We start from the raw sequence: 14,326 nt of genomic DNA, 5'->3' as shown, positions 1-14,326 counted from the left end.
CATCTCCCGCCTCCCGCCCCACGTCCAACATCTCCCGCCTCCCGCCCCATGTCCAACATCTCCCGCCTCCCGCCCCACGTCCAACATCTCCCGCCCCACGTCCAACATCTTCCGCCTCCCGCCCCACGTCCAACATCTCCCGCCTCCCGCCCCACGTCCAACATCTCCCGCCCCACGTCCAACATCTTCCGCCTCCCGCCCCACGTCCAACATCTCCCGCCTCCCGCCCCACGTCCAACATCTCCCGCCCCACGTCCAACATCTCCCGCCTCCCGCCCCACGTCCAACATCTCCCGCCTCCCGCCCCATGTCCAACATCTCCCGCCTCCTGCCCCACGTCCAACATCTCCCGCCCCACGTCCAACATCTTCCGCCTCCCGCCCCACGTCCAACATCTCCCGCCTCCTGCCCCACGTCCAACATCTCCCGCCCCACGTCCAACATCTTCCGCCTCCCGCCCCACGTCCAACATCTCCCGCCTCCCGCCCCACGTCCAACATCTCCCGCCTCCCGCCCCACGTCCAACATCTCCCGCCCCAGGTCCAACATCTCCCGCCTCCCGCCCCACGTCCAACATCTCCCGCCTCCCGCCCCACGTCCAACATCTCCCGCCTCCTGCCCCACGTCCAACATTTCCCGCCCCAGGTCCAACATCTCCCGCCTCCCACCCCATGTCCAACATCTCCCACCTCCTGCCCCACGTCCAACATCTCCCGCCCCACGTCCAACATCTCCCGCCCCACGTCCAACATCTCCCGCCTCCCGCCCCACGTCCAACATCTCCCGCCCCACGTCCAACATCTTCCGCCTCCCGCCCCACGTCCAACATCTCCCGCCTCCCGCCCCACGTCCAACATCTCCCGCCCCACGTCCAACATCTCCCGCCTCCCGCCCCACGTCCAACATCTCCCGCCTCCCGCCCCATGTCCAACATCTCCCGCCTCCTGCCCCACGTCCAACATATCCTGCCTGCCGCCCCACGTCCAACATCTCCCGCCTCCCTCCCAACGTCCAACATATCCTTCCTCCCGCCCCACGTCCAACATCTTACGCCTCCTGCCCAACGTCCAACATATCCTGCCTCCCGCCCCACGTCCAACATCTCCCGCCTCCCGCCCAACGTCCAACATATCCTTCCTCCCGCCCCACGTCCAACATCTTACGCCTCCTGCCCAACGTCCAACATATCCTGCCTCCCTCCCCACGTCCAACATCTTCCGCCTCCTGCCCAACGTCCAACATATCCTGCCTCCCGCCCCACATCCAACGTCCAACATTTCCCGTCCCACGTCCAACGTCAAACATCTCACGTCCAACGTCTCATGCATAAATCTGAACAAACGTGAAACCGATGGACGAGCCAGTACCCGAGTCTCTCTTCCTTCCAGAAACGACACAAAAACAAATGCTTCCTGTCACCTGATGTTCCTTTTTTAGAGTCATCCATCTTTACCTTAGAGTCTAAACAAGCCTCCAGCCTTACCCCAACTCCAACACACGCATCCATCTCCAGACACAAAGCACTGAAGGATTAAAAAGCAAACCAACACAGGTGACTAATGAGCTGAAGACCTGAGTAAACACCATCGTACATCGTACCCACGACGACCAGATTACGACCACCGGGGTCCTAACAGACCATCAGCATAAAATACAGACATCACAATAGAAACTAAACTCAAAATAAAACTCAAAACTCAAAACTCAAAATAAAACAATAAAAGCAAGATGAATAGATAAAAACTCACTTAGCTTGAAGAAAATTCTATTTTAATTTTTTTCACAAGTAAAAGCCAGAAAGTATTCGTCCCCCTGGCTAAGTATGTTATGGATCCACCTTCTGCTGCCAGTTACAGCTTCCAGTCCTATTGGGAAAGTTTGGGGAAGCAGGGGACCAATGGGGAGCTGGGGAAGCTGAGCTCGAGCCAGATCAGTCAGATCAGATGGAGACTGTTTATCAACAGCAGTTTTTTACATCTTGCCCCAGACTGGATTTAGCCTGGACTCTGGTCCAGTCTACCACATGAACATTGGCTTTATGTTTGGAATCACTGTCCAGCTGGCAGGTGAAACTGAATGTATTTGGCCCTGTCCATCTTCCTCATCCCCAGAACATGATGCTGCCACCACCATGCTTGACAGTGGGGACTTTGTGTGCAAGGTGATGTGCATTGCCAGTTTTCCACCACACACGGTAGTTCACATTCGGGCCAAACAGTGCCGTTGCTTCCAGATGTTTGCTGAGTCCCCCACATGGCTTGTGGCCTGCTGCAAACAGGATTTCTTCTGGCTTTCTCCTCACCAGTCTTCCATAAAGCCCAGTTAGTTCAGTCCACGACCCACGGTTGTCCTGTGGACAGATTCTTCCATCTGAGCTCCGGATCTGTGCGGACATCCGGACTCTGCTTTAACTTCTGACCTGTCTGGTGTGCTCCTCGGACTTCAGTGTTGATGTTTGCTTTTCAGCATTCTCTTATCAAACCTCAGAACAGCTGGATCTGCCCTGAGGTCAGATTACAAGCAGCTGGATCTGTATTTAGGTCAACAGCCAATCAGCAGTCATCAGGTAACTTCTGCAGGTAACAGGTCTGGTCTCTGGTTCAGATTCTGGTCTGGACTATGGTCTGGTTTTTTGGTTTAGATTCTTGTTTGGACTATGGTCTGGTTTTTGGTCTGGTTTTTGGTTTAGATTCTGGTCTGGACTAACGCCTGGTTTTTGGTCTGGTCTCTGGTCTAGATTCTGGTCTGGACTATGGTCTGGTTTTTGGTCTGGTTTTTGGTTTAGATTCTGGTCTGGACTTTGGTCTGTACTCAGTTTTGTGGCTGACTGGAAAGCAGTATAAATATTTTAAAATGGAGCGATGTGTTCATAGGTGTAGACAGATAATAAAAAAAAGTATGATAACTTTATGCTGTGAAAAAAGAATTCTCAAATTAATATGTTTGTAGTCGTGGTTGCCATGACGATATGTAGACATGCCTCAGTAGAAACAGACAGATGTTTTTATCAAACCAGCTGCAGAGATAAAATCAGAACCCTCTTCCCTGATTTCTATTGTAGCAGTTTTATTCCTAATGAAAGAAATAATCAGATGTGTTTGTATGCTGGCGGAACCATTAAAACCAGTACTGTGTGCATGCTTGATGTCACCAGCAGTTAATGAGAGCATGTTCAGCTTCAACTGTGTGTTTGTGTTCATTGCAGAAGAAAAGCCACTTAAGCAGAACAAGATTCATAGTTCATGATTATTTATTAATTTATTAACCTTTAAATCTCCAGCTATTTTGGATATTTTAGACGCCATGATACACACACACACACTCATACACACACACACACACACACACACACACACACACATTCATTTTCTTAACCATTTAGTCCAATTAAGGGTCGTGTGAAAGCAATCATTGGGCAAGAGACAGAGAACACCCTGGACTAGGACTGCACGATAATGACCAAAATCATAATCATGATTATTTTAAACAATATTGTAATCACGATTTTTAATCACGATCATTCATTGTTCTGGAGAAACATGTATTTTTATTGCACCACTTGCAAACAACCTACCTGGCAACTCTACATACATATACACCACCTAAAAAAATAAAGGCAACACTTAAACAACACAATGTAACTTCAAGTCAACCCCACTTCTGTGAAATGGAACTGTCCACTTAGGAAGCAACACTGATTGACAATCAGTTCCACATGCTGTTGTGTAAATTGAATAGACAACAGGTGGAAATTATAGGCAATTGGCAAGACACACCCAATAAAGGAGTGGTTCTGCTGGTGGTGACCACAGACCACTTCTCAGTTCTGATGCTTTCTGGCTGATGTTTTGGTCTGAATGCTGGCGGTGCTTTCACTCTAGTGGTAGCATGAGACGGAGTCTACAACCCACACAAGTGGCTCAGGTAGTACAGCTCATCCAGGATGGTACATCAATGCCAGCTGTGGCAAGAAGGTTTGCTGTGTCTGTCAGCGTAGTGTCCAGAGCATGGAGGCGCTACCAGGAGACAGGCCAGTACATCAGGAGACGTGGAGGAGGCCGTGGGAGGGCAACAACCCAGCAGCAGGACCGCTACCTCCTTCTTTGTGCAAGGAGGAACAGGAGGAGCACTGCCAGAGCCCTGCAGAATGAGCTCCAGCAGGACACAAATGTGCATGTGTCTGCTCAAACAGTCAGAAACGGACTCCATTAGGGTGGTATGAGGGCCTGATGTCCACAGGTGGGGGTTGTGCTTACAGTCCAACACCAAGCAGGACGTTTGCCAGACATTTGCCAGAGAACACCAAGATTAACAAATTCTCCACTGCCGCCCTGAGCTCTTCACAGATGGAAGCAGGTTCACACTGAGCACATGTGAGCCCAGATGGAGTACAAAAGGAAGGTGGAAAAGCAACTGGAAAACAAAGACATCAAAAAGGTGTGGAGAGGAATGAAGACCATCATTGGCTACAAGTTGGGCAACTGTCATTCTACAGAGGATGATGTAGACAAAGCCAACTCTCTCAACCAGCACTCCATCAGGTTGATAATTCTCTATCCATCTTCATGGGTGCCCATTTCACCTCTGCGGCTGGTTCCTCCACCTCTGCGGCTGGTTCCTCCACCTCTGCGGCTGGTTCCTCCACCTCTGCGGCTGGTTCCTCCTCATGAGCCCGCTGAGCTGCTTCATCTGTGTGTATCAACTACAGAGGTTGCAGTTGAGCTCAGGAAACTCCGAGCAGAAAAGGCTGTAGGTCCAGATGGGTTATGTCCAATGCTCCTGAAAGACTGTGCAGGGCAGCTAGCTGTTCCTCTCCAAAGGCTATTCAATATAAGCCTTAAGATGGAAAAAGTCCCAGTTCTGTGGAAGACATCGTGTCTCATACAGGTGCCTAAAAAGGGCATAATGACTACAGACCCGTAGCTTTGACATCTCACATAATGAAGACCTTTGAGCGGCTCCTTGTTCGTTGCATGAGAATTCAGGTTGCTGAGGATCTCGACTCTCTCCAGTTTGCCTACCAGGAACACTTAGGAGTTGAGGATGCAGTTCTTTACATGCTGCACCAGGCATATGCCTACCTGGAAGTGCCTGGGTCTTATGTCATGATCATGTTTATTGACTACTCAAATGCTTTTAACACCATCAGGCCTCCCATACTGAAAGATAAACTTTTAGATATGGGGGAGGCCCCCTCCCTGACATCCTGGATTATGGACTATTTAACATGAAGACCACTAGATGTCAGGATGGGGAGAAGTATTTCTGGAACTCTGGAGTGCAGCACTGGGGCTCCACAGGGGACTGTTCTAGCTCCCTTTCTTTTCACACTCTACACTTCAGATACAACTCAGAGTCCTGCCACATACAGAAGTATTCAGATGATACAGCTGTTGTGGCATGTGTGGGAGGTGGACAGGAAGGGGAGTACAGCGACCTGGTAGAGGCCTTCACAGACTGGACTAACAAGAACTATGTTCTCCAAGACCAAAGAGCTTGTGGTGGATTTCAGGAGATCTACATGAAACAGAAAGCCAGTCTGTATTAATGGAGAGAATGTGAAGACCTACGGGTACCTGAGAGTTGTTCTGGACCAATTGTAATGGTCACAGAGGAAGTCAGTCTATCTATCTGTCTATCTGTCTATCTATCTGTCTGTCTGTCTGTAACATAGTAGTGATAGTGAAGGCAAAATTAATGACGTTATCATGGATCATTGTTGATTTACCATGTAGTCTCTCACTACATGTTGTGTCTGGATTGTATCCCTCCTGGACGGCATGTGGACCAGTTACATACATGATGATAGAAGAAATAGACCTCAGGTGGATCTGCTGGAGGTTTAATGGTTAATAATTCTCAACTGTGTTCAAAGTTTGATGCTACAAGTTTTCCACTACTGTCCTGTATTCATCCCTCTGTATGTTTGTGTGTCTCTGTGCTTGTGTGTGTGTGTGTGTGCGCGCATGTGTGTGTAGACACTGTGGCTACAGCAAAGCCTTCCAGGACTCTGATGAGGAGAAGATGCATTACCAGAATGGTCACGGTATGTTTGGCCCATTCCTCAATTATCACCAATAGATCAAATGGCGTTACTTTTCATCCCCGCGTTATAAAGTTCATCCTCGGAGCAAACAGTTTCATCAGCCTCCTCCTTCCTCCTGCCTCCATCTGAATCCCTCCATCCCGCTTCATCTGGCTCCCCGTCGCCACGGTGACGGGGCTCAGATGTGATGTTGCTCTCATTCTCTGATATGTGACCAAATGCTAATGTTTTTATCTTAGTGTCATTCCCCGATGCGAGGTTCTATATCGACCCGCACACGTACGAGGACCCCTGCCAGGCCGTCCACGAGTTTGCCCGAGAAATTGAAGCTTCCAGGATCAAAATAGAGAAAATCATTGGCTCAGGTAAAAAAAAGACTCAAACACACAAACAGAAAGAGGCCGAGATGCACACAAACACAAACACACACACACCGAGCTAGAATCATTGGCTAAGCTAAGTTAAAATCATTGGCCGGTGTAAAGGCTGCGGTGTGCAGCAGAGAGGAGGATAGCCAGGCGGAATCAGAGCGTTGCGTGGAGCTGTCAATCAGAGCTCCTCGGCCAGGCAGGGAATACTAACACTGTGTCAGCTGCACAATAAGCTGGCTTACATGCAGCTGCTGCACAGAAACACAAACTGCAATTACACTCAGACTTCTCCTCAGCTACAGATAAGAACGAGAGGGTAATTAGTTGCTGTTTATACCACGCAGTCACTCAGTCCATAAGTAGATGTCTTTCTCTTATCTAAGAGGGAAAATTAACTGACACATTCTCATTTACACAAATGGCTAAAGAGGGGGTGAGGGTGCAGCTGGGTGCAGAGGATACTCAGTATGTTGGAATATTTAGTCTATCAAGGCTGGAGGTGATTGAAGTTCTTCTGTCATGTGCTCAGGAGAGTTTGGGGAGGTGTGCTATGGACGTATGAGGCTACCAGGGAAACGAGACATACCAGTGGCGCTAAAGACCCTGAAGGCCGGATACACAGAGAAGCAGAAGAGGGACTTCCTAGCCGAGGCGTCCATAATGGCCCAGTTTGACCATCCGAATGTCATCCGCCTTGAGGGCGTGGTAACTCACAGTACGCTGACACTGGAACAGGATTCATTAGAAAAGTCTGTATTATATGACTAAATGGCAGACATTTTCTGCTCTAGTATGAATGGTGTTACTTTAAAACATGAAGCCACAGCTTGTGGTTGGGCCTCAAGCCCCACCTAGAGGCAGCAAAAGTCTTTCCGTTTACTCCTGCGGACCATGAGCAGAGGTTTATAAAGTAGAAGTAGAAGGTAGAAGTCATGTCTAGCAGCTCTTTCCAACCAGTCACTAAACCAAGTGAATTTAATCAGGTCAGCTCCACTGCAGGTAGATGAGCCTGTTAGTGAAAACACCTGTTCTAAATGCACAGATAGATCCAAAAACATGGCAGGACTTCTACTTTATTTTTATTTTTACTTCTACTTCTACTTTATACACCTCTGGCCGTGAGTGCTGCAGAACCGAGCACTGTCATCCGTGAGATGCTCAGATGTATTGCAACTTCCCACCACCTGGTGGCGGTAATGTGTCAGGTTCAGCAAACTCCAGTAAGCATAAGACAAGCTAGCTGCTAGCCGCTAGTCTGTAGCAGAAGTTATTAGGAAGTATATAAAACTAATAGTAAAAGATTATCTCAAACCCTCTAAAAAGCAAAAATATTGCTCAAGAACAACCTGATTCATTAAGTTCTGTTCAGTAAACTGTGGTATCTTAGCAGAAGTTAACTAACGTTAGCTAAAATTAGCTCGGATTAGCTAGCGTTACCTAACGCTATCCAACAACAGAGCTCTGAAGACACAAAATCAGCATCTAGAAACCAAACAATGAAAAAATGGATGGAAAGAAACTGAAAGCTTTGAAAAAAAAAAACAAAAAAAAAAAAAACAAGTTTCAAATGCAGATACGTGTCGTGTCTGCTAATTCATCAAGATTATATAAAAAAAAAAACTTTATTAAATAAATCAATAGCATTCTAAATCATTTTTGTAAAATATCTAATTTAAATGTACATTTATTTATCACTTTATCTAATTTTAACCTTTTATAAGTTTTAATGTATTTTATCACTAAATCCTTATCAAACAGATTTTCATCTTTTTCCATAATTTTTTTTCTTATATCTGATAGATTTTGTGTTGATATTCCTGAGTTAAGTTTTTTAATGTGTTCTTGTAGAATTAGCAGCCAGTTGGGTGTCTTGTATGTACAGTTTCACATACATGTGACATGTAGATGTCCATCATGATCTCATGTCACGATTTAAGATGTTTCAAGCCATTAAACTGAGAGTTGGTTTAGTCACTGAATATAAATTTAACCAGGAGTGAGATGATTTTAACCAGTACAGTGTGCGACTGCACATGGACCAGTTTGTACTGGAAATGTTGGACCCCAGTGTAAAAAGGTTAAAATACAACTCTGCTTTAAAATAACATGACTAAAGCAAAAGTAAGAAGAAACCATCCAGAAAAATACTCAAAGACTAAAATATTCTGCAGGTTCTGTGAAATCTAATAAATGAATTAAATTGAAGCAAAATAAAAAAGACAGTGGACTCTCATGTTGGAAGCTAGCACTAAGACAGGGCGACTGTGGTCCTTGAGGGCTGCAGTTCTGCAAGTGTTTGGAATTTCCCTGTTGCAATACACCAGACACACATCAGACTTATTAGCACACTGGTGCAGAGCTTTACATCACACTCTAGGAACGGAGTTGCCCACCCCTGCTTTCTGATCATGCACTCCTATATTAGCAGCTGATGCTAAGACTGTTGGCTCTTGCATTAGCAGCTAATGGTATGACTGTGGGATTTTGCATTTACAGCTAATGCTAAGACCAGTTTGTTTTGGTACATCTGAACAGGTATGAATGAGAAGTTTACCAGTGAAACTGGGTGGTTGAAGTGGGGAATCATGGTGTTCAGGAACCATTTTTACACATTTACGTTGATCTTCTGTTGCATGTTGTTTATTTCCCACATGTTTCTGTTTGTCCCTTCAGGTAAACCGGTGATGATCATCACAGAGTACATGGAGAATGGCTCTCTGGACTCCTTCCTCAGGGTTGGTGTTTACACTTTCAGATTATCTTTTTTTTATCTGCTCTTCTTGTTTGATGCCTTTGTGCTTTTATTGTCTCCTAATGGGCTGATGAGCACAGTTTTTGCCTCTGCTGGTTTTCACCAACCGAACCAAAGAAAATACTCACAAAGTAAACAATCTAATGTTTCTTTTCTGTGGATTTTATCTGCAGACAATGTCTCAGCTCCAGTCATTGTACTGGATCTGTTTGTCTACAGAAAATTTCTTCCTCGACTGGGATGACTTGCTGCGTATTTCCAGGTTGTTTTAACAAAGTCAAACACCTCCAGTGTTTGCTCGTATGGAATTACTGCAGATAATTATCCCTGTCATGTTTTATTCTCTTATCTTTCGTGTCTGTGCAATCTTGATTAAATCTTCTGCATAATCGCCGTGTTCATCTTCTCTGCTTCAGTATCATCCCTCTCTTTTCCCCCTCCTGACCTTTCCTTCTTCTTTTCTCCTGTTTTCTTACAGAGACACGATGGCCAGTTCACCATCATCCAGCTGGTGGGGTTGCTGCGGGGCATCGCAGCAGGTATGACCTACCTGTCTGACCTGGGCTACATCCACCGAGACCTGGCCGCCCGCAACATCCTGGTCAACAGCAACCTGGTGTGTAAGGTGTCCGACTTTGGGTTGTCCAGAGTCCTGGAGGATGACCCCGACGCTGCATACACCACCAGTGTGAGTTTTCACATTGAGGCAAGCATTAATGCAGCAACACACACAAACACACAGCTTTCTAATAATCCCTTTCATTTGCATTTTGTTTCAAGCTAAATTTTATAACTAGAAAAGAGAACATTTAACATATTGGTTAGAAAAGGTTCTAGGATGAAGGGAAATATGTATCCAGAATGATGGTAAAACCTTCACAGCATTTCATCAGGATATTCAGCACATCAAAGCCATGATGATAGATTTGATCAACATCAGGTACGAAAACGGTTGTATCCAGAAATCTGTCAAGTTCATTATTTAAAGTCCAAAAGTTAAAACCTCTTCCACCCCAAGCGCCCCAGGAATGGAGGCGGCGCGACTAAACGTCCGGTTTTAAAGGCCTGACATCTGGTCAGTAACGTAAATGTAGAGTCCAGAATCTCAGCTCAATGTTGATACCAATCATTTCAATGATTTCCAAACACAGTTAAGGCAACAAACAAAAGAGCAGCTCTATGAATCTGGGTTTTTTGCTTATGGAGGTAACTTCTGGGATAGCCCGGGATTTCGTATGACACTGGTTTACTTCTCACCAGACAAATCACCATGGTAACGACTAACCTGCTCTGGAGCAGGTTATGTTCTGGATAAGAGATCAGTAAGTATGGAGGCAACATCTAAAAACCAATCAGTTTTCTCAGAAAATGTCCGTTCTTTCCTGACGGTGCGAACGTCATGAGAGGAGCTGCGGAGACGAAGAGGTTTTAGGCATGAAAACGTCCATCTGATGAAGAAATAAATCCTTGTTACTGATCCTGTTCTAGTATATTTTTCTTCTTGTTTTTGTTACTAAGTTCGATTAATTCCACAAGAGTTTCATATGAAATAATCATTATGAATAATTACAATTAATATAATTATATAGCTACTTGTGCCGTCACAGCAAAGAGTTACACACACACACACACAGACAGACACACACCCTGGTTCCATTTAAGCTTCTCAAGGTCCCGAATGTCTGGGTAAGTTAACTCAGATAATAGAGTGATATCTGGGGTAATCTTGAGTTGTAATACAAGCCTCAGGTAAACAAAGTCTGCAAAAGTATGTAAACACAAATAATTGATCCCTGTAGCCACCCAGACAGACAGACAGACAGCAACAACAACAAATGACACCTTTACTCAAAGCACACATCTCACAGATTCCATAAATCTAAGTTTCATCTTGGTTTTCTCAACGTTCACCAATCCAGATGCAAAGAGGACTAAATATTCACGTTTGAAAAGCATTATCCCAAATTCTGTCCTACCTTTGGTGTCTTACCTCAAAAACTCACACCCATGAGAACAAAAAAGCATTTAGTAAACAACTGCGATTCTTATTGTGCTTTAGGAGCAGTTCCACATCAAAAATCACAATTTTCTGCCCGGTTAGATGGCTTTGATTGGACGACAACAGATGCCATCCATTCCGCATCACAAATATGTCCCGCCTTAGTGTTGATGGGTCAGATTGATGCAAACACGATGACATCATCGTAATGCGACTGTATGACATGATTAGAATAAGAGGTTGGTCGTACCAGTCGTCCAATCAAACCAAGGTTAAAAGACCTTCTATTTTAGACCCAGAAGCATGAAATCTGTACTGCAGAGTGCTTTACGTTCCCACCTGTTGTGGTAAATATGGTGGTTTATTCAGAAACAAACTCTGCAAATGAAGTTGGATCATTTCTGCCTTTCAGTCTCACAAAATGAAAAGGCCTTGTCATCTCTTCACGGGACCCGTTGTAACTTTGTTGTGTTCCTCTTCACCTCCATTAAACTTTGCACCTCTGTAGCAGGTGTGTTGGGTCATCTAAAACCTGCAGGGATGGCCCTGCAGGGAACTAGCTGGAAACCAGTGCAGCTAGAAACAACTGGAAGGCAGTGCAGCCGGAGACCACTAAAAACCAGTACAGCCAGGAACAACTGACACTGGAGACTACTTGAAACCAGTGCAGTTTGAGACCACTGGGAACCAGTACAGCTGGGAACCAGTACAGTCGGGGACCACTGGAAACTAGTGCAACTAGAAGCAATTAAAAACCAGTGAAGCTGGAGACCTTTTGGAACCAGGGCAGCTGGAGACCACTGGGAACCAGTGCAGCTGGAGACCACTGGGAACCAGTACAGCTGGAGACCACTGGGAACCAGTGCAGCTGGAGACCACTGGGAACCAGTGCAGCTGGAGACCAGTACAGCTGGTCACCAGTGCAGCTGGAGATCACTGGGAACCAGTGCAGCTGGAGACCACTGGGAACCGGTGCAGCCGGAGACCACTGGGAACCGGTGCAGCCGGAAACCACTGGGAACCAGTGCAGCCGGAGCTGGAGACCACTGGGAACCGGTGCAGCCGGAAACCACTGGGAACCGGTGCAGCCGGAGCTGGAGACCACTGGGAACCGGTGCAGCCGGAGACCACTGGGAACCGGTGCAGCCGGAGACCACTGGGAACCGGTGCAGCCGGAGACCACTGGGAACCGGTGCAGCCGGAGACCACTGGGAACCGGTGCAGCCGGAAACCACTGGGAACCGGTGCAGCCGGAAACCACTGGGAACCGGTGCAGCCGGAAACCACTGGGAACCGGTGCAGCCGGAAACCACTGGGAACCGGTGCAGCCGGAAACCACTGGGAACCGGTGCAGCCGGAAACCACTGGGAACCGGTGCAGCCGGAGACCACTGGGAACCGGTGCAGCCGGAAACCACTGGGAACCAGTGCAGCTGGAGTCTGATGATTTCACATCGTAGATGGAACCCAGTGCTCCACATATTTACACGCTGCAGCCGTGAAACCGCAGCAATCAGAGTGATTATGTTACATCGCTTTACTTCACTCTGAGACATTATGACATCATTACAATAATGATGTCAATAATGATTAATACATTGATGATGTCATAAATGATTAATGATTAATACATTGATGATGTCATAATGTAATGATGAAAGAATACACTTCCTGTTCCAGCCTGGAAGCTGGAGATGCTGAGTCGAGGCAGTGAGGAAGTCACTGTGGAGGAGGCAGTGAATCCACCACGGAACGGGTCCAGCAGGGTTTCATGTGTCGCAAATTTAACCTTGAAATGTGAGAAGAAAGCTGCAGGAAGCAGCCTGTCTGTTTGGAAAGTCATGCTTCATCCTGTCAGGTTAATTGATCATCAAGCTGATATTAGGATTAATCGTAGCAGCTCACGTAGAAGCCAACGTTTGCAGGTTTATTCTGGTCCTCGACACAAATCTACAGCTTTGCTGTTTTTAATTATTAGATTAAGTGCTTCATGCTGCCATTTATAATCGTTGTTTAAATTTAATTTAATTTCATTTCATTTTTTTCATTTCTTATTTATTTAATTTATTTTGTATTTTTATTATTTTATTTGAATTTAAATAATGTAATGTTTTGTTATTCTTGTCTTTATTCTGTCTGGTTTGGATTCCTGCAGCCTACTTCTGACGTAGCAAAACAAAATGCAGCTGTTGGTTTTTAACAAGTCCTTTTACATTTTTAATCAGGTTTAAATGTATTTTATTGGTTTTTTAATATTTTTAATGTCCATGTTGCTTCTCATCTGTCTGACTGTTGTCCAAACGTTTATCCCTTCTGGTTGTTGTTTGCTTTTATTTGTCCTCTTTTATTATCCACAGCTTGTTGAAGCTCTTCTCCTCGGTTTGCCTTTGTATTTCAGTGTAAAACTGCACTTTGTTGTTGTTTACCTTCCACAGATGGAGGCTATATTTTTCTCTTTAATCATTTGTGAAAAGATTTCCATCTCCTCTTCCATTTCCCATCATCTTTACCTGAAATGGTTTGGTCACGTGACCTCCTATCACATCCGATGACGTGTACATGTAAAACAAAGTGTTTCCATTCCACGTTTGCTATATGCTTCTATATGGACACGTCTGACAAAACACCCTATGAGAGCATAAAAACTTATTGATACAAATCATTTAGAAAAATTGGAAGTTGCTTCCATTAGAAGTGTTTTATTGAGTTATTTGGGTTTTACGCAGCTCGAGTGGAAATATAACATCAAGCTGAAGCTAATTTGTTACCTTGAGCAGTGCTGTTTCTGTGATATGATACTTCCAGAATCATTAGTGAAATTTTTCTAATATAAAACCATCCTCAGTGCTGTTAACCATTTGGCCACCACTTTCTCTAAAAGCTTCAAGCAGAGGTAACTTAGAAACTGGTCTACAGTCATTATGGATCTTTTTTAAAAGAAGGTCACACATGAGGTTTTAAAATAATCAGCGATACAACCAGTTGTCAGAGAGCTGATTAAAACAGGAAGCACACCAGGCCCAGTGGAACAAATCACCTGAATTAGGAGATTCAAGGGCATCACATCAGCAGGGCTGGTAGACACTCATATGTGATCAATCACAACTAAAAGATCTGATGGACGACGATGGATCCAAACTAAAGCTTGGTGCTTTGGTT

General features: G+C 45.5%; 1 protein-coding gene across 1 annotated transcript in view; it reads left to right on the top strand.

Moving 5' to 3' along the window:
- epha8 (eph receptor A8) overlaps positions 1-14,326 on the top strand; it is a gene marked incomplete at both ends in the record, with an annotated part of 183,131 nt that overhangs the window by 159,453 nt on the left and 9,352 nt on the right. Inside the window, 5 exons of the mRNA XM_079242729.1 lie at positions 5,979-6,046; positions 6,286-6,411; positions 6,947-7,132; positions 9,091-9,152; positions 9,648-9,857. Of these exons, the coding sequence (XP_079098855.1) occupies positions 5,979-6,046; positions 6,286-6,411; positions 6,947-7,132; positions 9,091-9,152; positions 9,648-9,857 (652 nt within the window). The remainder of the gene's footprint in view (positions 1-5,978; positions 6,047-6,285; positions 6,412-6,946; positions 7,133-9,090; positions 9,153-9,647; positions 9,858-14,326) is intronic.

This window comes from Telmatherina bonti, assembly GCF_933228915.1.
Source record: "Telmatherina bonti genome assembly, chromosome: 6".
NCBI lineage: Eukaryota > Metazoa > Chordata > Actinopteri > Atheriniformes > Telmatherinidae > Telmatherina > Telmatherina bonti.
The sequence above is the reverse complement of the archived record's forward strand: the minus strand, read 5'-3'. Positions and strand labels throughout refer to the sequence as shown.